Source organism: Camellia sinensis, chromosome 9 (assembly GCF_055761805.1).
Source record: "Camellia sinensis isolate YWXY chromosome 9, ASM5576180v1, whole genome shotgun sequence".
NCBI lineage: Eukaryota > Viridiplantae > Streptophyta > Magnoliopsida > Ericales > Theaceae > Camellia > Camellia sinensis.
Genome location: NC_138969.1, coordinates 147,072,863 through 147,099,599, shown reverse-complemented (window position 1 = coordinate 147,099,599; position 26,737 = coordinate 147,072,863). Strand labels below are relative to the sequence as shown.

Genomic DNA, 26,737 nt, shown 5'->3' with positions numbered 1-26,737 from the left:
ATTAACTCCCCAAATTGCCCTCTTCGTGCCACGTGTTAAATTGTGATTGGCTTTTACAAATTATACAACCAACAACAAGATTTAGCTTTGTCAAATTTTCCACAACAATCCTGACCACATGGGAACCATTTGAGTGGTGCAGTGTTAAAAAAAATGTGGCCTTTTTGTACTGTATTAAGCCCAAAAAATATATTTTGTTAAAGCCACTTTGACTATCACTATTAGAGTTGCTCTTAGGTAACATATTGCAGTTTCTAATTATGTGTACATTCATAAGAAGGCTAATGAACTAAGCTTGACTGCATAACTAATTTACAAATTGAAGAAAAAATATCTTATTGTGTCAATTCCCTTCCTCAGTTAAGCATATTAATTATACACTTGGTCTGTACTAATCCTTAGATCAAATGTTATCTCAAGAAAAAACATGTTGCTCTAATCTAACCTATAAAATCTCAAAGAAAATTTGAGCCTACCTCAACGTGTGGCTGAGAAGGTAAGAGTCTAAAATTAGCATTGCATAAAAGAAAAAAAAAATGATTTATTGACTTGACTGTCTAGTAATAGAAAAGACTCTAGTTTTTAGGATTTTTAATAATATAAGTTGTTCTATTAAACAAAGATTCTTCATAATAGGTAATAATATATATATATATATATATATTTAGAGATCTATCATTGTGAAATAGTTTGGTGAGAAATTCCAAGTTTTTGAGAACATTTTATTTTCAATTTTACCCTTTTATTTTATTTGTTGACTTTTTGTTGATTATATGTTCGAATTTATATCTATCTATTTAAATTTATATTTATCTGTTCAAATTATTTTGACTATCTATTTAAATTTTTATCTATTTGTTGAATTTTTTCCCTTATCTATTCAAATTTTTTCCTTATCTGTTCAAAATCTGTGGGCTTCTCTCTCTATATGTTTAAAATTTGTAGATTTTTCACTCTATCTGTTTAAAATTTGTAGATTTCTCACTCTATCTATTTAAAATCTCTGATTTCTTTCTCTATCCGTTTAAAAAATAAAAAAATCTAATCTATGTGTTTAAAATTTCACAAACTTATTTCCTATTTGTTGGAATTATCCACTGCAACAACAACACACCACCAAATCTCTCTCTCTTTCTCTCTCTGTGTGTGCAAATTGCATACATACTTTCATACAGAGAGAGAGAGAGAGTGAGAGTGGTAGTAGTGGTGATGGCAATTCGAGATCGATAGAAAGAACATCAGATCTGGGCTTCTTCACCTATCCTCCTCATTCATTTTTCCCTCTGCAAATTTACCCTTAAATTCTTGATTGAAACACAACCTAATGTCTCCAAATATTGGATGTTCAAGACTAGAGCATGACCAGTAAAAATATAAATATATAATAAAGGGAAAAGAAAAAAAAAAGACAAAAAAATTTCTGTTATAAGGGGTTTCATTACTGAAAGAAAAATAGATACTCTAATTTCTGTAAAATTTGTGTTTGGTGTAGAAAGAAAAATAAATGAAAATTTCAGAATTCATGAGCCACTACGATTTCAATTAACTTGTCGAGAGCCTTCAAATATTCTTCGCTTTGATATTAATTTCTCAACAACCAAACAGAGCTATTAATTTATTGAATTACACAAGGGTAAATTACAAATACACCTCCTGAGGTTTATTTAAAATATGAATTGTCCCCTGTGGTTTGGAAAATTACAAATATCTCCTTGTCAGAATTTTTTATTTAATAGTATTAATTGAAAAAGTAAAATTTCTAACTGTTCACCTATACAATAATAAAATTATCTGAATTACTAATTGAAATAAAATTTAATATTATTAAAAACTGTTAATTAACTTGATGATTTATTATTTGTTATGAAATTAGAAACCTTAAGGAGCATAATGTAATTTTTAAAACCACAAGGGATAATTTGTAATTTAAGTAAACATCAGGGTGTGTTTGTAATTTACCCATTAAATAAACCTGAAATACACAAGTGGTGAAGAACAGATTTAATGCTTCTCTCTCCTTCATTTCTCAGATCGATCCAGTTGCTGTATAGAGATGACATAAATTTGAGACGTATATACACACAGATATATATATATATATATATCATGGCGACGACTCTGATCTGAGATCTGACATCGATGTAGAAAGAGAAACGGTGTACACCAACTCTGTCACCCTCTGTCGCCCTTTCTCCAACTCTCACCATCGCTGATTGAAGCACCACGGCGGCGAGATCGTCGTGGTGAAAAAAGAGAAGAGAAGCTGAATAGAGAAAGGAGAGAGAGAGAGAGAGAGAGAGAGGGGGGGCGGAGGAGAGAGCAAGAGCGAGGTTGTTTAAGGCGGCAGCGGTTGTACCGACGGCCGGAGTGGAAGGGGAGATGAAATGAAGCAGAGGATGTGAGATCTAGAGAGAGAGGAAGAAGGGGTTTTGTGGAATGTGTATATCATATCTATATATGGAGGGTATTTTAGCCATTTAACTTAAGCATGTCTTTATGACAAATTGTTTTAGCATCTGAACCTTTGACCAAACAAAATCTAAATTTGGATCTATGGACCGAGTTCCCCTATATTTATATGGGGCCTTACCTAGGGATAAGAAACGAGTCGAGCAATTAATTGTTCAAGTTTGGTTTGATAACTTTAACATGTTTCAAAATTTATTTAAGCTTGGTTCGTTAAACTTTCAAGAAGATTTCAAATGAGTTTTTGTCGAGTCGATCTCGAGTAGTTTGATATTTTTATGTAATTTTAAACTTATCGAACCGAGTCAAATGAACAATTGACTATTCAAGCTTATTTTGAAAATGTTAGCGAGCTCCAAAATGTGTTCAAATTTGGATTGTTTATTTAATGAACTAAGCTTGAGCGAACTTTTAACGAATCAAACACAAGTCGACCTCAAACTATTTGATTCATTTATCACCCATAACCTTACCCATTATTAAGGAATTTTGTGTAATATAACAACATATATTATTAAGAGTCTTAAAAATTTGGGACTTTCTCAAATACAGAGCCTTAGGTTAGGCTTATCTAACTTGTTTAACGACGGATCATTATCAATCACACATACGTTAATATATATATATATATATATATATATATGTGTGTGTGTGTGTGTGTGTGTGTGTGTGTGAATTATGTATGGTATAGGATGTTGTATAAAATGTATATTTAAATAAAAATAGGGAAATTTATATTTGATTAACTCGGATTACAGAAGAAGAAATCATAAAACTAATTTGGAACTGGATATTACAATTCTATGAACAGAAATAGAAAACAAAAATATGCTGGAATAAAAAGACAAATAAAAATAAGACAAGAAATACAAATCAAAGTCTGTGTAACCACAGTTTTCTTAAAACAGATTTGCCACCTCACCATAGGTGCTGGAGATATACTGGTGTCTGTCTCCCAAGATACAACTGTCAAAACCAACTATGCAGAAGCACCTTCTGTAAAGTTTCGGTGAATTTCAACAATGAACTCTCTCACTCTAAAAATAATAATATATGCAAACTGACAATATGGCTAGAGAGCAAAAATTCTATACACCATACCAAAGAGGGTGGTCTCTATTTATACACAATGGGGGAACGAGGAGGAGCCTTCCAGCCATGAAAGCTAGCAACAAATGCAGGAATAAACCTGCAAAACTGATGAACTAATATAGAAATCAATTCTGCAAAACTGATGGAATAAGTGTAGAGGTTTCAACTTATATATACATGTTATAACCTATATACACACATGTGTGTGTGTGTATATTTGTATCAACAACCACCACAATCTAACCTAAGTCAAAAAAAGATTAGGTTGATGGGCCTCAAGCCTCAAGCCCAAAATCCAAGATCCACAATTCACGGATCACAAACTCGACCCGGTCCCGACGAGAAAGCAGTATGCACTTGCGTGTGGCATTTTTTTACATAACCAACTTGGACCATAGTTTTGACCCAAGTCCATCCTTGAAGCATCCATAACTCCCTTTTTTCGAAAAATTTAGATTCTCCAAGTGGCTCACACCCTTGTCAAAAACTTAGGATTTAAATTCTCATCAATTATTTCCTCTACAATCAATATGGAATATGTGGTTTACACACCATTCTCAATACCTCGTTCATGAGACCAACTTTATGAGACAATTTCGCATTCAATTCTTAATAGTTTTTTGTCATTGTTTTTGTGTAAAAGTCTTATTACAAAGAATATAAACACATTTCATCCCACCTCAACCGATGGTTGGAACCCACTTTAATTTTATAATAAAGTCACCATAAAACTATTTTTCCAACAGAGGAACAACTATTATTGCCACTCCAAAGCATAAGTCATACATGTTTGTAACATTGCATACTAGTACTTAATTATTCTAATAAACATTTGAATGAAAAAGCTCTATGATAACTTATTGGTATTCTCAACAAAAAAATTTAAGATGGACAAGAATTATGTGTAAATATATATATATATATATTATGTGTATTGTCAGGACCCAAACTCGGTACCCGGAGGTTCAACGTCGCGACAAGATAATAACTGACGTCATAACAAATTAATAGTGCAGCAGAGTAAAATAAAAGGGTACCCAAATCTTCATTTAAGTATAACAAAAATATGTACATTGGAGTTTCTATTCGATTGCAATACCAGAGTTGTATTATGACTACAAAGTACCTTCTGCCTACCCCATGCACTGGTTTTGATACGTCACCTAAAAGTGATTAATAGCTATAAGCACATGGCAGAGTGAGAAATATTATACTGTGAGCATGAGGGTACAAAAATCACCATGGATAATTATTTCAGCTAAAACAATAACGTAACTTAATTTGAATAAACAAATTATTCAAGGTGGCAGAAACTGAAATACAGAAATTATGTAAATAAATAGCCATAACCACGGTACAGAACAGAACAGAATAGAGGTCACTGGAGTGACAATCAAAACAGAGGTCAATGGATCCATGACAAACAGAGAACCACAAAGTGGTCAAACAGAGGCCAATAGTTATTTAAGTCCCCCAAGACATGGGACTCCCGTGGTGGTACTTACAGAAAATAATTGTTTATAAAATCATTGTCAAATAATTTCTAAAATTTAAACAAACATATCCATGGGTTTCAATATAAGCAAATAGAGTTCAGAAAATTATTAACGTAATTGAAATATAAATATAAGTTATAAAACATAACTTCTATAAAAATAAATTATGGTAATTCAAAATATATGTAAAATATATTATGGTAACTCAAGGTATAATATAACTCACCTTAATAGTGATTCCTCACTCTTACTTTCCACTGTCAAAGATCATTTTACCTAATAGTTACCTTCGGCAGTATACTTTCCCTTTATTATTTGTTTTTTTCCCTTTTTCTCTTGATCTTTAGCAAATCCAAGCAAACCCTCCATTTTATACCTGAGTTTTGGTGATGACTCATCCCTTAATCATCACCCTAATTGGTGATTCACTTCTCCTACTTACTTAGCCTTCACAGGTGGCCTAATCACAAGCTTCCAGCCAACTTGCATACCTTTCCTTATATTCTTACTTGGCCCCAATTAGTATCATAATGTCATAGTTGTTTTGATTTGGCCCCAAACAATATATTAATCATACTTTTGATGACCTAATGCCAAATTTAATTACATCTTTAGCATGTATAGCTATGTATTATTATCATTATTTATTTATTTATTTTGTTTTATTTTTATAACTTAATTAACTCCAATTCGGACCCAATTAATAAAATTTCAAATTTACTAAACTGAATCGGATATTTAATTAAACTCTCATATGGTCTGATACTCAACATTAAAATAATTCAATTCGTCAATTTCACTTTATTGAGAATTCCACAATTAAATTAGAATAAGAATTAATTAAATGTAAAATATTATACGCGGTGGAGTCCTTACATGTATACTTCAATGCTTGTTATTTAATAGTGGTAGCACATCAAATGTTGAAGTTATACTGCTATCTAAAAATGTTCCTGTTGAGGTTGAAGCAGCGTCCCAGGCCTCGATTAGATCAGTTGTATTGTATTCAACCTCTTCATAGTGTTGGTGAATCGTCGAATCTCCTTGTGATATTCTAATTCCTTCCAACTCAATTACAACATCCTTCATTGTAGGCCTCTTCTTCACATTCAAGTTTAGACATCTTCTTGTGAGGTAAGCAACAGCAATAATCTTTTCTCTGCGACCCTCTTTGAGAAGTCGGGGATCAAGAATCTCAAGTAGACGATTTTCCTCTATTGATTGCATAAACTGACTGACTAAACTCCTACTTTCTTGGGTTCCAGATATTGGTTTTTGCAAATTTAAAACCTCAACAATAACAACTCTGAAACTATATATGATCATTATTAATGGACAGATCATTATTAATCACTCAAACTTACATTAATATACATACATATGATCACCTTTGTTAAAATTAACTATGTATATAAGAAACTACTAATATTGCCAATCCAAAGCATAAATCATACAAGTTTGTAGCTTTGCATACTGGTACTTAATTATTCCAACCAACATTTCAGTAACAAATCTTTATGGTAACTTATTAGTATATTCTCAAGCAAAAAATCTAAGATGGACAAGCATTACATATATATATATATATATATATATATGTATTATGTGTGTATGTGTATACTTCACGACTTGTTATTCAATAGTGATTGCACTTCAAATGTTGAAGCTATACTGCTATCTAAAAAAGTTCCAGTCATGGTTGAAGCAACATCCCAAGCCTCAGTAAGGTCAGTTGCATTGTAGTCAACATCTTCATAGTGTTGGTGAATTGTCGAACTTCCATGTGACATTCTAATTCCTTCCAACTCAACTGCAACGTCTTTCATTGTAGGCCTCTTCTTCCCATTCAAATTTAGGCACCTTCTTGCGAGGTGAGCAACATCAATCATCTCTTCTCTCCGGCCCTCTTTGAGAATTTGGGGATCAAGAATCTCAAGTAGACAATTTTCCTCTATTGATTGCATAAAATAACTGACTAAACTCTTACTTTCTTGGGTTCTAGTGGAAGAGATTGGTTTTTGCCCAGTTAAAAGCTCAACAATAACAACTCCAAAGCTGTAAACATCACTTTTATCAGTAAATTGGCTTGATTGAAAGTACTCTGGATCTAAGTACCCAAAAGTCCCCTGTACTTGTGTGGTCAAATGAGTATTATCAACATCAATTGATGTTGAAGTTCCAAAGTCAGAAACTTTTGCTTTGTATTTTTCATCCAAGAGTATGTTGGTTGACTTCATGTCTCGATGATAGATGGGTATGGACGCCGCATACTGTAAGTAGCAAAGAGCTCCAGCAACTTCTGTGGCAATCCGAAAGCGCATCTCCCATGATAGTGGGAACTCCATGTTTGGATCATGAATATGTTGAGAGAGTGTTCCATTTGGGATGAACTCGTATATTAGCAGAGGAACGTCTGTCTCTAAACAACAACCCAAGAGCTTGACTATATTCCTATGGACAATTTGTGAAAGAATGACGACCTCATTAATGAATTGCTCAACTTGTCCTTCGTCGACAACCTTAGACTTTTTAACAGCGATGATTCTCCCATCTGACAACATGCCTTTGTAAATAGTACCTGTTGGAAAATTAATTGAAAGTAAGTGGTTGATTTAAAAAATTAAAAACAGTAAACAATGAACAAATCTTATTGAAATTAGAGAAAACAAAAATCATAAATTTCGCTTGAAATAAAATCCTGGATTTATGAAATAGCATGACTACTAAATTATGGTTAAATTAATTAGGAAAGATTGTATTTGATTTTTCAATAAAAATATTATGACAAATATTGACTCATTCGCACTCACCACGCTATATACAAGTCCAATAAATGTGTCTGTACGTATATATAGATATACACACACCCTGTGCTTACTTTTGGCCTAAAACATTCGTAGTGCCCTCATATTCTTGACCCTTATCCAACTCAAAGAAGGATCCATGTATAAAAGGTCTCAAGATGTTTGGTAAGAAATCAATGCAAGATAAGAAATTAATTGTAAGCTTTAGATAATGAAAGGATAACAAAATTGTACCTTGGCCTCCTTGGCCGAGAATACGATCTTCATGGTAATGATCAGTGGCTTTCTCCAACTCCTCCGAATTAAACAATTTGACTTTTTGACTGCCATCACTTGAAGATAACATGTGTTGTAACAAGAAACCACCATTTCGCTTGAAGAAATTTTCCTTGCGTTTCTTCATTACTTTGTACAACCACCACCCAGAAGCAATATATAAAAAAAATAATCCTACTAATCCAGCATAAGCACCTGTAGAAAACTCAACTCCAGAATAAATATATATAGAACCAAAATTAATATTTGAATATCAAGTCTAGCAAAAATTTTAATTGTTTTCTAAATTTTATAAAGTCTTGTGTAATTTATAAAAAAGCATTCATAAAATGAAATGGATGGTATATATATAATGTTGTGTGGACTTACTCAAAATGCATCAACTCTGTACACTTTATTTTTCTGAGTACTAACAAATTTATTAAAAATTTATCCTTACATATAAAATAACAATAAAACTGGAGATTTTTTCCTAAACAGAACTTATGTTGAATTATTTGGATACAAAATTTGAAAGAAAGAAAAAAAAGAGAGCTGATTTTAAGCTCTATCAAGATTATGGTTGTCAAAAACAATTGTATAATATTTATTTGTTGAAACAATAACATTAATTTATTAGAATTATTTATTTGTTTGTGATTTAAAAAGTTTAAATTAAAAAATTTATTAATAATGAATGATAAATTATCAAATTAAGAATAATGCTAGAGATTCTAAAAAATTTATCAAATTTTGTCTCACATGGGTGTGGGTCTCACACCCATGTGAGACATTTGGTAAAAAATTTGGTAAAATTTTTGAGATCTCTAACATTTTTCATTTTTTAAACATAAATTTTAAACAAGTTTTAAATCAATACTCCAATCAATATTTCTAATTTTCAAAAATTATTAAAAATGAATGATAAATATTGATAAGAGTACTTTTTTTTTAACATAAATTTTAATCAAGTTTTAAAATCAGTAATGACTTAAAAGCAGAAAGGAAAAGGTAGAGTAATACTGTAATAAAATTATTGGGCATATCCATAGAGGCTTTGTTCTTATTTTAATTGAGCACTTTGTTAGTGAACAGTGGAATTGATCTCCAAATTAGTTAATCCATTAGGTCAGATACTGAGTTATCTTGGGGGAAAAAATTTGTACTAGAGGATAATGGGCATATTTTGTGCAATTTTTTAAAAGTTGAAAATTGATAAACAAAAAGCCAAACAGGCATGTCTCCTTCTTCTGAAGTTGAAATTAGATCAATTTTGTGTCTAAACTGAAACCCTGAAACTAAACTTTCTAATGGTTATAGTCTCACATCAAAATTCAAAACGTGGAGAAAGCAATGAGTAAAAGAGTGTAGACTAATCAAAAATAAATATTTGAATTTGGAGTTTTTACTGGAGGGTGTTGTTTGGGCCGTGAGGGTCACCACGGATCTCATTCTAATGATCCGAACTGTTTGTTTTGTTGGGTAATTTGTGTATATCATACACGTAAAAAATTAGATCGATCTGATAATTATAACCTACTCAATTTATTGCATTTGTTACATACAAAAAAAAATGATCTATTTTTAAAAACACAATCGCAGTCTATTTTTTTGGTAACAAACATGATAAATTGAATAGAATATGATTATCAAATTCACTTAAATTTTTTGTATGGATGAAATATACAAAGTGCACGACACAATGAACGGTTGGAGTTATTGAAACGGAACTTGAACAACATCCTACAATCCAGATTATGGACTAGAGAGAATCCACCTCTAAATATATTTATGTTCTCGTTTCTTTGTAATCAATTTTATTTTTTTAAAATTTACTTAAATTAATTTTATTTCATAGATTATATATAGAAATTATACCAAATACTCCATCATAAAATTTTAAAAATAAAATAAAATAATTTATAAAGAGCTTCATAAATTATACCAAACAATCCCTCCATTTCTACGTTTTTAAACACTTGGAAGAAAAATGAGCTTACCATTGATAATACCCGTATTTGACATGGACGTATCTGCATACAATTGCAATATCAGAAATTGAAAGCAATTATCAACCAAAAAACAAACTTCACAAATTACCAGACAATAATCACTCCAATAATAGCCTTGTTGATAAACCAGATTAATAGTGAATGGATTAATAATCTCATGCATTAGTATAAGATTAGCTATTTAATTAAATTAGTGAGATAACTGTGGGTGTTGATTTCCAACCATACAACCAAACGGGGAACTCAACTGGAGAGCACCGGCAAAATAGATTAAACCCAACAACCTGCACAAGGAGATGAGAATCCGGCTGTGGTTCATCCACCCGGGGGCACTCTTACGACCAAGTCAGTAAACAATATCTCTCAAAGATAGCAAATAGTGCTTAAATTCACCAGAAAGAACTTACCTCAGGCCCATGAGGGTGCTTGACTTGATCCCTTTAGAAGCCTCACTTCAATGGACTCATGCTAAATGCTCATCCTGGACTCTCTACTAGATAGGGATACACTCTTCATGAGCCTTATCCTTATCCTAACTGAGACCCTCCCCTGTTCTAGGACTCTTGTCCTTTATCCAAATATTTCGGACTCCGGCATCTCCGCAGATAACCTCGGCCTAGCCGAGATTATCTCGGCAACATAATCAGATCACGTGGCACCTCAGCTGACACTTCGGTGTCACCTTGGTCATGTGTTGTTATTCACAAAATATGCCCCCACAACTATCCCTAGGTTCTATTACCTCGGCAACCTGAGGTGATGGAACCTACATTGTTTGTCCACATTATATGTCGGCTAAAAATTCATTCTTCTCTTTGACCGAGATCATGATTCATCGACTGCATTTAATCAGGACTCAGCTGTCCACTTTACTAAGGATCAAGAACCAAGAATCAAGTTCTTTAAGCATCTCAACCGAGATCGCTCCTCTAGCCAAAGTTACAACCCCATTACTCAAGAATTTCAAGAGTTCTAACTGCGCATGAGCTATCATACATAGTTTTTTCAACTGTTTCCTCCATGTGTCCCTTCTCCACTGGTTCATACTCGACACGCGCTAGCAGGCCGCGTCATTTCTATCCGCGCTGCCTGATAAGCACGTCATCCAAGGCACTTCATTGCATTTTTGCCGCCTTTTCAATTTTTAACAAAACTCTCTCTCTCTCTCTCTCTCTCTCTCTCTCTCTCTCTCTCTCTCTCTTCATCTTCTCACTTTGTAAATTTGATTTCCTTTTTGTCTCAGATTTTCTCTCTCTGTAAAAACCATAATTTTCAAACCTTCGAAGCTCTACAACCGTGCTCCGTTCCAACCAAGGTCATTGTTTGACTCTAGTGAGCATTGTTCAGGCATCATTTCCTCGATTTTACTTGGTAAGTTCTCTAATTTCTTCTTTCTACCTTCGACTCTTTACTGTCCCTTGAGCATGTCATTGTTGTGCAATATCTCTTGCTCTTAGATTTGCCTTGCATTGTATCTGTAATTACTCTTGTATTGTTATTAAATCTATATCCGTACTCATAATCTATTTTTCATCATTATAAACAAATTCTCGCTCTTGAATTGGTTCTATGCTGTTCAATTTGTCCCTGTGTCTATATACACTGTTCGTGGCTCTTGCACACACCTATGCACTATTTATGAATTTTTAACTTTCCACGTTCTTCAATCTATGTTGCTTTCTTGATTCTGAATCATGTTCCTTTATGTTTTCTTAGTGCATTTTCCAGATTCTTGCCTTGCATAGATTTCTAGGTTTGAGATTTGACTTAGAAATCTTTACAGTTTAGGAAAACTGAAATGAAATCATTCCCTTGATCTCTAAAAACCCTCACCCTAGTGTTCAATCCTTTACCAAGCTACTTACCAAAAATCTGCTACCGAACCCACTTTAGCCGAGATAATAGGTATGTTTAGGTGGAGTGTAGACACCCTTGCCAAGCCATAGTACTTTAGGCAAGAGTTCTTCATTCCAACTGACGTTCAGATCAGGTTGGCTAGAAAGGAGGACTTTATCATGCCTGATAGGGACTCCATGTTATTCCCTAAAGTAGCGTTCATTGAGTGTGGACTTCGACTTCCCTTAGATATCCTTTTTAGGGAAGTCCTCCATTATTACAAACTCAACCCATGTAACTAGTCATCAACTCGTATAGGGTTATCAATGGCATAATCGAACTGGCACGTCGAGAAAAAGCTTGGATTACACTAGTCGATATCCAATTTTGTTAAACCATGTGTGGCTTTAAGTCGGACAAAGGTTACACACATTACCTCAAGCCAGATCCACCCTACAAACTCATAGCTGACCTTCCTGACTCCAACAGAGGTGTTGGAGATGACTACCTAATTGCCTCGGACAATTGGAAATTTTCTCCTAAGAACAATCTTCATCTATTTCCTTTGCACCGATCGGTGTTTAGAGAGAATAAGGGTAAGAACTGAGTACAAACGGTAATTCTTTGATGTCGTTGTATCTACCTCTCATATCTGTTCTAAAGCGCTCATTGTTTTTGTTTTTGCAGTTCTTCCTCAACCATCAAAGGACTTCCGCTAGACCACCTTCCCAAGCCCAGATCTGAAAAGGCTTTTGGGTTTGCCAATTAAGAAGCGCAAAGCCCAGCTGTTGCTTAACTACATCCTGACCTACAAGTTTACTCTGCCTGACGTTCGCAAACAAAGCAAGACTCATCTATCTACCATAACTCCACCAGCCACTTCATCACTAAGGCCAAACCAAGCCTCTTCTTCAGATCCAGTAGATCAGGCATCCATCTCTGCCCCCCAACTTATTCCACCATCTCAACGCCAACGCATATGCCAAGCTCTACTAAACGCATCGGCCGGTAGGACTCGGAGCCACAAACGCCGAGAATTAGAGGCATCGGCTTACGATCCAGCTAATTCCCTAATTGCCATTCCTGCAATCCACTTCGACACTAGAGTTACAGTCGCCGCAACCGCCGAAGAGATAGGTCGTAATAAAGTTGTTGTTGAAGACCTCTTGGCCGATTTGCCAAGAATTGTTACAGTTCAATCTTGTCCATTCAAGTCCCAGCCTAAGCCCAAGGCAAAGAGGGTGAAGAGGGCTAAGGCAAAAGCCTCTGCTACCCAAGTAGATTTAGAAGATACCGTGCTGATCTCCAAATTGGCTAAAAATTGAGAAAAACACAATTTTCGCAAAGAAGAGGCCTGCCAAGGCCGAGCCTTCCAACAAACCGCATTCTAAGAAGCGGAGGTCCAAAGGTTCAGTGGGGACAAGTGCTTTCCGAGCTGACCAACCCTGGCCCCTACAATCATGATTGGGGACCGACCAATGACTGTTGGAGACAGTGCAATTGACAACACTGAGCTTAGTGCCGCTCTTTTCATTTTTGTTCTCTTGCCTACTGACTTAAATCGTATGGTCGAGATCAATGAGTATGAAAACTTCACGTTGATGATGCAACACTCTGCTTTGGTAAGTCCCCAACACTTATACTTTTTATTTTGGCTTTATGTTTCAACTCCTTGCACTTAAGTAATTTTACTAATTTGTTTGTTTCTCTCCTTCTAGGCCATCTAGCATGCTCACTATTTTACAGTGAAGGTCGAGGCCTTCAAAAAGAAGTTGGTCCAAAAGACTTAAGACGTTGCTGGCTACCTTGCCTCCCTCAACAATGCCGAGGCCAAGATCAAGGCTCTGCTGGATCAGGCCAAAGCTACTTGACAAGCGCAAGACCAGGCTGAGGAAAAGGCTGAGGCGGCGGAAGCTATGGTCGAGGTGCTCAGGGCTGAGGCCAAAAAGGCCGAGGTTAAAATTGCCAAGGTCGAGGCTGAGCTCCAAGAGGCCTTGGGGACCAAGAAGGCTGAAATTAAGGCGACTGATGAAAAGGCCTACGTCGAAAGCCAAGCCGACATGGGTGATGCCTGCAAAGCCCAAGTCAATCAGCCTGCAATATTACCTCGACTAGACAATGGCGCTCAACTAGTTATCTGTCCCAATGGACTCCCCCCTCCGAGATATCAACCAATTCAGCGTGCCTTTTTTTCCCTTTCCAAAAGACTCTAAAGACGAAGCCGAAGAGGAAGACGTCGAGGCTGAAGATGTTGATAAAGAAGTGAAGGCTACTACTGGGGCCAAGTCCCCTACTTTGAATGAGCAAGTCGTGGACTTGTCTCATGATGAGGAGGATGAGGTCTCCAAAAGCTCTTCGCTGAGAAAAACAACAGCCCTTGAGGTCGAGGTCACTGTTGCTGAGAAGAGCCTGGATCAAACTCTTCGAGAGATTGACGCCGAGGTCACAACTGAAGCCGAAGCCAAGAGGATGGAAAAAGATATCCCTCAGTCTAACACTTAAGATTTTTTCATTTTTTTTGAACTTTTTCCTTTCAATAGCTATAATTTTCTGTGTTTGTGAACAATGCTTGTTTTGTCGGGCCGAAGTGCCATCTTTTTGTAATCAAACAAGTTTCTTTTATGAATGCAAATCTTTTTTTTTTTTTTCTTCTAAGTGTTGGATACTTCCTTTATGTATGCTTAGTTTTTTGCTTCTGTGCCTTGCATGTTTTCCCATACTTAGAGTTTTTCCAAGTCTAACAACTTGGATCCTCATCTTGGGTCCCCAGCCCTCAGATGAACTCATACCTCGGAGTACAACATTCCAATCACCTCAAACAAAAACCTTTACAGTTTATCTCAGCCAAGCAACACTCAAAAATATTTTATTTTTACAAGTGTTGTCTCTTCAGTTGTACTTGTTGTCTTCTAGCAAGATTTCACCATTCCAAGTCTAGCAACTTGACAGGGTATAAGCTTACCTCAGATTCACTTATTTCGGCTAATACTTCTTGTCAATGAACTCGGATAACTTCAACTTGTGAAATTTTTTCAAAAATTTCACAAGTGTTCTGTTTTTATTCCCACTTTCCTACCTTCTAATGTGAACCTAAGTACCACTTATGTTCACATTTAAGTATGCATCCCCAATTTTACCAAAGTCTGATTCAAACAATTTTTAGCCAAGGTTCTCTACCTCGGTGTCTTTGTTAATCTAACCACATTAAACTTAGTTCAACTCTGCCATGGTAGCAAGTCTAAGTTAGTTGTCATGTTTCATTCAGAAACATCGCAAACTTAGTTCAACTCTACCATATGGCAAGTCTAAGTTTTTGTCATGTTTCATTTGAAAACATCGTAAACTTAGTTCAACTCTATCATATGACAAGTTTAGTTCAACTCTACCATATAGTAAGTCTAAGTTATTCATCATGTTTCATTCTGAAACATCGCAAACTTAGTTCAACTCTACCATATGACGAGTTTAGTTCAACTCTACCATATAGTAAGTCTAAGTTATTCGTCATGTTTTATTCAAAAACATCGCAAACTTAGTTCAACTCTACCGTATGGCAAGTTTAGCTCAACTCTACCGTATGGTAAGTCTAAGTTATTCGTCCTGTTCACCATGGAAACATCGTCATAAGACTGTGCAATCCTATTGCACTAGTGCCAACAATAATAAAAACAAAATCAAGCTAGTGCTTTATTAAAACTTCGGCTAATAAAATAATTACATAAATCTCAAAAAACAAAAACTAATGGTAGAAAAATTTCAAATTACAAGTGTTCCAGGGCCTTGGCAACTCCTTGCCATCAATATCTTCTAGCCAATATGCTCCATTGCAGGCAACCGAGACGATGCGATATGGTCCTTCCCAATTTGTGCCAAGCTTGCCCTCCTGGGATCCATTTTATTGACGATGACTTTTCTAAAGACGTGGTCCCCCACTTTGAAATCCCTTGGGTTGACCTTCTTGTTATAAGCCCAAACAAGTTGCTGCTGGTATGCCCCCAGCCGAATTGTTGCTCTCTTTCTTCTTTCTTCCAACAGATCTAGATCTCGAGCCAGGAATGCCTCATTGGTCCCGTTCTCCACTCCTTGGGTTCTAATTCCAGGGATGCCGACCTCCAGTGGGATGATTGCTTTAGTGCCATATGTCATGACAAAAGGAGACTCCCCAGTTGATCTTCTCGGCGTAGTCCGATATGCCAACAGCACATTGGGCAATTCTTCCACCCACTTTCCCTTGGCTGCTTCCAGCCTCTTCTTAATCCCATTCCAGATGGTCTTGTTGGATGCCTCTGCCTGTTCGTTACTCTGGAAAAAGCTGGGGATAGAATAATAGTTTTTGATCTTATATTTTGCACAGAAGCTTTTGATCAACTTACTATCAAACCGGGTGCCATTGTTTGCCACAATGGCTCTTGGAATCCCAAACTTGGTGATGATGTTCTTCTAGATGAAGTTCTTCACATCAATATTTCGAATCTTCGCAAGGGGTTCAGCCTCTACCCACTTTGTGAAGTAGTCAGTTGCCACCAGCAGGAACTTCTTTTATCCAGTTGCCTGGGACAATTGCCCAACAAGATCCATGCCTCATTAGGCAAATGGCCACGGGTTGGAAACTGGATTTAAATTAGCTGCTGGTTGGTATATGAAAGGTGCAAACCTTTGACACTTTTCACACTTCCTTACATAGGCTTCAGCATCCTTCTGCATGTAGGGCCACCAATATCCCTGAGTTATGGCCCTATGTGCAAGTGATCTACCCCCAGCATGGCTTCCACAAACTCCATAGATCTCATATAAAAATTCCTCTACCAAAGAAGGGTGCACACGCCGCAGTAGAGGTCCAATGAAGGATCTTCTATAGAGATGGCCTTCTGCTGACAAGCAGAACCTAGCCGACCTCAATCTAGTTTTGTGTGCCGCTTTTCGGTCATCTGGCAGCTTGCTACCCCTGAGGAACATCACTATCGCATCCATCCAACTTAGACCGATTTCTATGCACATTGCCTTATACTTTGTTATCAGAGGTTCCACACTTGGTCTTGTCAAATAATCAACCATGATTGTTCTTGGTTTTCCTAACTTTATTGCACTAGCCAGGTTAGCCAAGGCATCAACATGACTGTTATCATCTCAACTATCCTACTAAAGCAGGTAATCTTGGAACAGTGTGAGCAGCCTGACAACCTCTTTGACATAGGCTATCATCCTTTGATTTCGGGCTGCATACTCACTCGTTGCTTGATTCACAATAATCTGGGAGTCACAGAAGACTACCACCTCATTGGCTTCCATTGCTGCTGCTAGCCTTAGTCCAGCAATCAGTGCCTCGTACTTTGCTTCGTTGTTTGAGGCCTTGAATCCCAAACAGATTGATTGCTCTATCATTCACCCATCTGGCGATACCAAAACCACTCCTGCCCCCGCTCATTGACGGTTTGAACTTCTATCAACAAACAGGCAGAAGAAATCGCCGATGTAGATGTCGCAGGGTTTTGGTTGCTCTGCCTTCTTCTGTTTTGTTGGCGTGGGGTCCTTTGGCCCTAGTTGGGTTTCCTCTAGTTCTCTTGGACATTCTAAGCCGCAACTCACTAGAGCCCGCCTTGGGATGGCACCATGAGTGAACTCGACCACAAAGTCGGCCAGAACCTAGCCCTTGATTGTTGTTCTAGGCTTAAATTCCATGTCGTACTGGCCCAGCACTATTGCCCATCTGGCTACTATGCCTGTTAGATCTCCATGCTATAATAGGGATTTCAAGGGATGCTCAGTCAGCACCACAATCTTGTAGGCTTGGAAGTAGTTATTCAACTTTTTGGAATCCATAACCAGGGCTAGTGTTAACTTCTCCACTGGTAGGTACTTGGTTTCTACACTTGCTAGGGTTTTACTCACATAGTATACTACCTTTTACTCTCCCTCCTCTTCTCGGATTACCGTTGCACTTACTGCGTGATCTAAAACTGCCAAGTATAGGAACGATTCTTCTTCAAGTATTAGATTTGACAGAATTGGAGCTGTTGTCAGGTACCTTTTTAAGTCGGCTAAGGCGACTTCGCATTCTTCTGTCCATAAAAAATCTGTGGTCTTTTTTCACAATTGAAAAAATGGCTTGCATTTATCAAAACTTTGGCTAATAAATCTATTCAAGGATGCTACCTTGCCGGTTAGAATCTAGACCTGCTTGGTTGACGTCAGTCTTTTCAAGTCGATGATGGCTTTGATTTGATCTGGGCTTGCTTCAATTCCCTTCCTGGTGACCAAGTATCCCAGGAACTTACCGGATCCAACTCCAAATGCACATTTCGAAGCATTGAGTCGCAGGCGATATCTTCTTAGGATGTCAAACACTGCCTTCAAGTCGGCCAAATGGTTCCTTAGTTCTTTGGTCTTCACGACCATGTCATCTATGTGAACCTCTATTGTCCTCCCAATCAGGTACTTGAACATCTTGGTCACTAATCTCTGGTAGGTTACTCCTGCATTCTTCAACCCAAAAGGCATTACCCGGTAGCAGTACAACCCTTTTGGAGTGATGAGTGTCGTCTTCTCTTTGTCAGGAGAATATATTACTATCTGGTTATCCTTCCATGCCCTAATGTGGCATCCACTAGCTGATCGATCTTAGATAGAGGGAAGCTGTCTTTGGGGCAAGCCTTATTCAGGCTGGTGAAGTCTACGCAGACCCTCCATTTGCTATTCTTCTTTTTCACTACCACTATGTTGGACAGCCAGGTAGGGTAGTTCACCTCCCGAATGGCCTGGGCTTCCAGTAGCTTATCCACTTCCTCATCCACTGCCTCCACATGTATCAATGTCGGCCTTCTTGCATGCTGGATAAAAGGTTTAGCTGACTTGTCTACATTAAGCCTATGACAAGTGACCTCGGGATCAATGCTAGGCATCTTATAGGGCGTCCAGGCAAATACTTCTATGTTTGCTCGCAAGAAAATCTCTAACTCCTTTTCCTCCTCCTCGCCTAAACCTGAGCCGAGAAGAAAGAAACACTCTTCATCACCTTCTTGGACCAGAATCTTCTTCAAAGCTTTCTCACTCTTGTCGGCTGGTTCTTTTCTGACATCATCAAGGACCTCCCTATTCTCGTCTTCAATTTCCACTGTCTCTACTTCTTGGATGTTGCAAGTGGACTTCATTGCTTCCATGGAGTAATTTTTTGCCTGCACCTGATCCCCTCTGACTTCCTCAATCCCCTGTTCAGTTGGGAATCGCAATAGCTGGTGCAGTGTTAAGGGAATAGCCCTCATTGCGTGCAACCATGGTCTTCCCAAAATAACATTGTAAGGGAAGGGGATATCAATCACTGTAAATTCTGTACTTACCTTCTTTTATGCTTGCCTGCACCTCCAAATTCATGGCTCCTAGAGGCCACGTCGGCGTCCTATTGAACCTGACCATGGGGCTGTCAAACTGCTCCAGGTCATCTGGGTGAAGGCCAAGCTCCTTGTAACATCTGACGTACATAATGTCACAAAAGCTGCCTTGGTCGATCAGTATGCGCCTTACCTGGCATTCACGAATCTTCAAGATTACCACCAGGGCATCGTTGTGTGGATATTGCACTATGTCCATGTCTACCTTAGTAAAAGAAACCATTGGTCCCTGGTATTCGTTTGTCCTAGCCTTCTTTTACTGGACCTGATACACATGCTGCAGGTGCCTTACTCTCTGGTCTCCCCTCGTACATCATTTTCATTGACCTTCGTGTGAATCAAATTGATCACCCGAGGTCCACCTACTTGCTGCGGTGTCAGTGGTGGAGGCGATGCTGCTGGTGCCTGGGGAAGCCTTGCATACTCTTCCCTTGTCCTGGCATCATCCACTAGGTCTCTCAAGTGGCCCTGTCTGACCAAATCCTCTAAGTGCTATTTTAGAGCCCTGCACCCCTGAGTTAAGTTCCTATCCTCATTATAGTAAGCACAGTGCTTTCCAATGCTCCTTCCCATGAACTCGCCTGGGTTCTTCTCCGGTGCTCTATAATACGACTGGTTCCTGATCCTTTCCAGAACTTTGTAAATCGAGATCCTAAATATAGTGATAACTGCTTGTGCACCCCTTAACCCTGTCTCTTGCCTGTTTACACCGAAATTTCCTCGAGCTCACTTCGGCGAGCCGTTTCTTTTCTCCTTCTTTGGTGTCTTTGTTCCTTGTGTGTCCTCTTTTACTCTGGCATACTTTTCAATCTGTGCTATGAGCTCCTCCACACTTTTTGGTAGAGTTTTTACAAGCGATTTCTGAAGCAGGCATTCATCATCTAGGCCGTTCTTGAAAGACATGACCGCCAGCTCCTGGCTGCAATCTAGAATTTGATTGAACGCCTCATAGTATCTCTTGGCATAAGCCCTAAGGCTTTCACCATTGCTAATATTCAAAGCTAGCAAGAAGTCTACCCTTAGTGGCTGCAACTTGTTTCTAACAAACCTGGCCACAAACATCTCGGCCAGGCCTTCCCAACTCTTCACAATTCCTTTCAGCAACTTGTGGAACAAATTCGATGCGATCTCCCTAAAGGATAAAGGTAACAACTTGCACAGCAACTGCTCATTCCCGCTATACAAAGCCATAGAATTTAAATATAAGCTGGCATGAAAGTTCAAATCAAACTTATCGTCATAAATCTAGAACCTCGGCATGTGAAACCTCTTTGGGGCCTCGAACGTATCTAACTCCACTGAGAACGGTATCCTCAGCTTGATAGAGGACATGATCACGATGTTGAGCCACTTCCTCTAGAGGTAGTCTCTTAAGTCCTCTTTTGTTCGACCGGGAGCTCGGCTATCAACTGGTTTCAGCCTTTTTGGTGCCCTGCTCCCGGTGTCATTTTATGTCCTCTTGGACTTCTCTTCAATCACTATGTCAAAACATAGGCCCTTCCCCTGGATATGCCAAGGTTCTTTGACATAAGTTCCCTTGGTACGAGGCATCTTTTGCGACTCACCTCTTACTGACTCAATGCGCTCGACATCTCATGACGACCGATGTGAGCGTTCCTTTCCCCTGCCATGCTGCGAGACTACTGGGATTGTTTTCTACTCCTCTTTCTGGGCATCAGTCTTGGCCACTGGTACCGGTGTGTCCTGCAACGGAAATGGTGGTTGCATCACGTTGTTTTGCATCATGAAGTTGACAACTTACTGTAGGTCTGCCAACTTGTTTGCTATCCCTTTCATCTCGCCGTCCCTCATTAGACATCTATTCTTCCATACTTTGAGGTTGTTCTCATTGTAATATTCATCTCAGCCAGCTTTCTTTGGGGCGTTACCCTCTTTGCCGACGTCCTTCTTCCCAGGATTCGAATCCTGTGCTCCTTCATTACGTTTTTCCTCCCTAATGTTAGGATCTGCATGTTCACAACTCTCATTGCGGATGTTGTCCCCAATCTTTTCTTCCTGCACGTTGTTGGCCATCTATTCTCCTTAAGTTTCCATAGACGGTGCCAAATTGTGGGTGTTGATTTTCAACCACACAACCAAATGGGGAACTCAGCTGAAGAGCACTGGCAGAATAGATTAAGCCCAACAACCTGCACCAGAAGATGATAATCCGACGGTGGTCTGTCCACCCAGGGGCACTCTGACGATCAAGTCAGTAAACAATATCTCTCAAAGATAGTAAATAGTGCTTAAATTCACCAGAAAGAACTTACCTCAGACCCGCGAGGGTGCCTTTCTTTTATAACCAGCAGTGGCCTGATCCCTTTAGAAGCCTCACTTCAATGGACTCGTACTCAATACTCATCTTGGACTCTCGGCTAGATAGGGATAAATTCTTCATGAGCCATATCCTTATCCTAACTGAGACCCTCTCCTGTTTTAGAACTCTTATCCCTTATCCAAATATCTTAGATTTCGGCATCTCCGCAGATAACCTCGGCCTAGCTGAGATCATCTTGGCAGCATAATCAGACCACGTGGCACCTCGCTTGACACTTCGGTGTCACCTTGGTCACGTGATGTTATTCACAAAATATGCCCCCACAATAACCATTTATTATATATTCATTTTTTTTCTTTTATACTTGAAATTATGATTCTCAATCCCTCTCAATATTAAAAATTCACCAATTTTATTGGATTGAATATCCGCCGTACATATAATCAGATTAATAAAATTTACAATCAAACATAAGATTGTGAGTTTATAAATTAACCTTCTTCATCCTATACTATAATCCTTGTAATCAAATATATCCAATATGCACAAAAAATTATATTGTATAGTTGAAATTAATTTTAAATATGATATAAATCATATTTAAAATAAATTTCGATTACTCATCTGTCCCTTCCCCAACCAGCAGCACACCATCACTATCACTATTGAATGGCTTCAAACCTACCCATTGTCAAACCAAAAAAATACCATTTGATTTGATTTGATTTGATTTGATTTGATTAATTACCTCCTAAATAAATAAATAAAGGAATAGAAATATCCCAGTTAGTTGGTAGGTTTTTTTTTTTTTTTTTTTTTTTTTTTTTTTTTTTTTTTGGAACCACCAATTAGTTGGTAGGTTGGTTGGTTACTTGGATGGGTTGTTGAGAGAGCATAAGACGTACCTACACATCCATTGGAAAAATAAGGATTTCCAGCGAAGGGAAAATTGCAAACGCACTGGAGGCTTTGAACAATATCACACTTGGCGAACCTGGAAGAATAAGCGAACGACCCCTGAAGACAGGAGTAACTAGGTTTATAGCTGTTGTCGGGAACCAATCCAAGCTGTGTGATATTGTGTAAAACCCAATTGAGAACAGCAGGAACATAAGTTTGCACAGCAGAGTAGTAGTCGGTGGAATTCTTATTCTTATCTACCACAAAAGCATTCATACATGATGTTTGGTTTCCTGGATATAAAGACACACTGTAGCCTTGCAGAAACGTCACGAACGGTGAGATTTCCCCCCTGTACCCACTCAAAATGGAGATTTCAGCCGTGCAAGTACTATTATTAGCAGAATCGCAAGTAGACGAGCAGTCGGTAATCCCACTGTCGAACAGACCATTTAAATTGGCCGTCTGGTTGCAATTTATGCCCGTGGCCATAAATATGTTGTTTATTTCTGAGAAGCGAAAAGGGCTAGATGTCAAGTTAATGCTTAAATTTGAGTTTGAGTTGTTGGGGTTGCGGTTGTTGCTGCTGTTGTTGTTGATGTGGCAGTTGGGAGATGTTACTGGATTGTTGACTCGAAGGTATCTTCCATTCAATGAAATTTCCAGCACCTCAAGATCGAGCTTTATTAAGTAGCTGCTGATTGAGTTCTTGCACTCTATGGAGAACCATTCATCTAAGTAACAATTGGGACCTATTCCAAAAGGGTATGGAATTGTAACATTTCCACATCGTTCTGGACAACCAGGCTTCGCATAAGAAAGCGCCGATGTTTTTGTCAGCCATAGCAGCAACTGCAGCGCCAGGAGGAGGGGAAGGAGGGAGGAGGAGTTCTTCTGCAAAGCCATGCTTTTTGTTTTCACTCCGTAGTTTCTAAGTTTTATTTACAACAATGATAGAAAATCCCTTTTTGAAAGACCTTACAACCCTAAAGTGATCCACACCATTTATCATATGAGCCTCACACATACATGAACCCCACACATGTGAATCACTTTAGGTTTATATGGGTTCTCCAAGAAGGAGATCTTACTAATTTTCCTTTTATTTATAAACAATTCCCTCTCCCCTATGTAACTGTTTACGTAAAAGAAGTTTTTTCTAGTCGTCATAATTGACCGCAAGTCTCTTAACTCTTTTTTTTTTTTTAATACTGCTAGCATAATAGTGTGTTGGATTAAAATAAATAATTAAAAATTATTTTTAAAATTAAATTAAAACAAAAATTTTGTTTATAATATAAAAGAACTGGTGTATACCCGTATCTAAAAGCACGGTGTAAATAATATTAGTATACATATTCTGCAAAAATTAATTAACATAAATTATTAATATTAGTATCACATTTTTTACAAAAAATTCAATTCAAAATGATAATAATTTTAGTGCTACAGAAATCAATTACAATAAATTAATTCAAGATGATGATAATTTCATTGCAATATAAAACTCTACACATAAGACTTCTGCCACCATCTACGACAACACCACCGTCGGCCCTGACTTCAGCAGGTATCGTACGATGGCGGTTCGTTTAAATTAAAATGTAATTTATCAAATTCATTACTAAAAGTTTAAGTTAAAATATTAATTTATATTTGAAATTTTTATTGAACTTCTTATAGAATTTCACCATCTAAAAAAATTATAGAATTTAAAATAGTGACTATTACAATATTGAACAAAGGTGTGTTAACCCATTTTTAAAATTTTAAAATGTGGTTGAATTGAGTCATATATAAACTTTAGTGTATTTATCAATATATATATATATATATATAATGTATTTAACAATGTCACCTCAAACATTTTTTTGAGTCGCATGTATTTAAATATTTTTTTTGATTAAAATAAAATTAAAAGACAAAGTTAAAATAATATCAAATTCATAATTATTTTACATTTTTTTTCTCATATACATAAATTCAACAATCTTGCCAAACATAATTATTTTAACCTACTAAACTAACAAAAAATTAAAATAACTTACTAAATTAACCAACCTCCCATACACCCCTTATAATTCTGCGTGGCTTTATTATTTTTTTTAGAGGCTACACACCTGTTGCTAATTACACTCATCTTTTCAATTATTTATTGTGTCTCAGATTAGTCTCTTTTTCTGGCTCACACTCTATTTTTAATTAGAGACTACGCGTATTTTTAATATAAATAAAAAAACATGTTAAAAAAACTGTATAATTATTTATTTAAATTTTAAAAAAAACACTCTATAATTATCTACTTTTCTAAACATTTTTTTTTTATAAAAAGTCAAAAAGTACACTTATTTAAACATCACAAACCATCCCTTAGTCTATCTCTCTCCTCTTGTCTCCCACACATTCTATCTTCATCTTCCCCTACTCATTCTCTTTCTACGTGCTGTCTCTTCCCCACTTGCTGACTCTCTATCTCTGCATCTTTCCTACTCATTCGCATTCTCTCTTCTCTCTCTGTAACGTCTCTCTTTCTCATTTCCTCCTCTCATCATCTCTCATCTCTTAACAAACGCTACATCTTCTCTCAGAGATCAAATAACAAACTCTTTATTTCTTTTGTTCGACCTTCCTTTTCCATGGTGGTGTTATAGCGATCCCGGTTTTTTCCCGACCTTCATTGTGTTTCGGACTCGGGTTTTGTAGTTGAATATTGTATCCATGCCTTGTTTTTCCCCTTTGACTCCTTGTATTTGAGTTTTTGGAACAGGTTGGGCGAGTTTGGAACAGGTTGGTTGTTAGTTGGTTTAGATTGTTGTTGCCCAGATTTTGACCTCTTCGCTTGAGCGAGGCTTCTTGCGCTCGAGCGAGCCTTGGGTATTTTGCTTCTTCGCTCGAGCGAGGTTTCATGCTCTCGAGCAAGGATTGAGAGTCCTCAGGTTTCTTGCGCTCGAGCGAGCAATGTGAAATTTTTGCTTGTTCGCTCAAGCGAGATTTCTTGCGCTTGAGCGAGCGTGTGCGTCTGTGGCAGACCTAAAGCTTTGCATTCTGCGCTCGAGCGAGGTCACTTGTTGTGTCTGGTCACTCGAGCGACAACTCCTTCGCTCGAGCGAGGACTGCGTATATCAGTTCACAGCAGAGCATTTTTATATCACTTTTTACATCTCTTTTCACTCCAAACCCTAATCCGACTCCTTCTCTCTCTAAAAGTCTACTTCTCTCTACAAATCCCCTAGAATCTAAGGGCTTCTACTCTACTCCCTTTGAGAAAAAGGTAGAGCAACTTGTGAGCTTCCATTTGATCCAAGAAAGTTTGAGTTTTGGGCATCTTCAAAGTCTCTCCTTCTCACCTTTGAGCTCCTACACTTGAGGTAGGAATATTCTACACCTTAGTATGATTTTTAACCTAGGTATTTGTCATTTTGTATAAATTGTGGAATTTGGAAACATTTGGGTAAAACTAAGGTTTGAGCTTAAGATTTAGAAAAGGGGTTTTCTATTTTGGGTCATGAAAATATATGTAGGGTATTGAGGATGGGATTATATGGCTTAAAATAATGAAGTTTAGACTTGTGGTTGATATTTGGAAAATGGGAAAAATTGCCCTAATTTGTGTTAAATAATTATTTTATATAAATAATGCAATTGGTAAGGGAAATATGAAATTTGGAGGATATGTAAATGAATGGTGTAGTTGGATTTGACAAATCACTCACCTATGGAAAATTTGGTAATTTATCTGTTCGATAGATTTGTTTATCTGTTTAGAAATATCTATTTTGGGCTACTGGTGGAGGATAGTTATGATTGTTGTAGAAACTGCATGAGGACTAGGTAAATTGAAACTAAACATATGAATTATGTCATTGAATATGACGGTTTGATTAAATTGTTGAATGTGTGAGTTTTGGTAGTCATTGTATATGACATGCTTTTAAATACATTGTATATGTATCATTGTTTGGGAGAAGATAAGGGATGTACTCCATTGTTTGGGAGGAGATAGGGAATGGACTCCAGTGAAAATTACGTTGGCCGGAGTGTCCAAGATGAAAGTCCCGAAATCTGATATATATATATATATATATATATGGGTGTCGGTTCCCTCAAATGAGAATTCTGTAAAATAAGTGTTTAAATAATGGTTGCTGTTGAAGTGTTGATAAATGAGTCGTAGCCTCGTTTGGGATTGTTTAGATAACAAGGGATTATA

The 26,737-nt window shown here is 37.3% G+C and overlaps 2 protein-coding genes across 3 annotated transcripts; both read right to left on the bottom strand.

Moving 5' to 3' along the window:
* Positions 1-5,939: 5,939 nt before the first annotated feature.
* On the bottom strand, positions 5,940-6,380 carry LOC145799807 (wall-associated receptor kinase-like 22). The gene has a single exon (XM_082889440.1). It carries the CDS (start codon positions 6,378-6,380, stop codon positions 5,940-5,942), a length of 441 nt encoding a protein of 146 aa, XP_082745566.1.
* A 63-nt stretch (positions 6,381-6,443) lies between these two features.
* LOC114275744 (wall-associated receptor kinase-like 2) lies at positions 6,444-23,690 on the bottom strand. Of its 2 annotated transcripts, XM_028217742.2 has the most exons (4): positions 22,533-23,690; positions 10,114-10,146; positions 8,093-8,329; positions 6,444-7,632 (listed from the first exon to the last, which is right to left on the bottom strand). In XM_028217742.2, exons 1-4 carry the CDS (start codon positions 23,431-23,433, stop codon positions 6,677-6,679), a joined length of 2,127 nt encoding a protein of 708 aa, XP_028073543.2. In that variant the 5' UTR covers positions 23,434-23,690; the 3' UTR covers positions 6,444-6,676. The 2 variants fall into 2 exon arrangements, with proteins under 2 accessions (XP_028073543.2, XP_028073544.2); XM_028217743.2 differs by lacking the exon at positions 10,114-10,146.
* Positions 23,691-26,737: the final 3,047 nt, after the last annotated feature.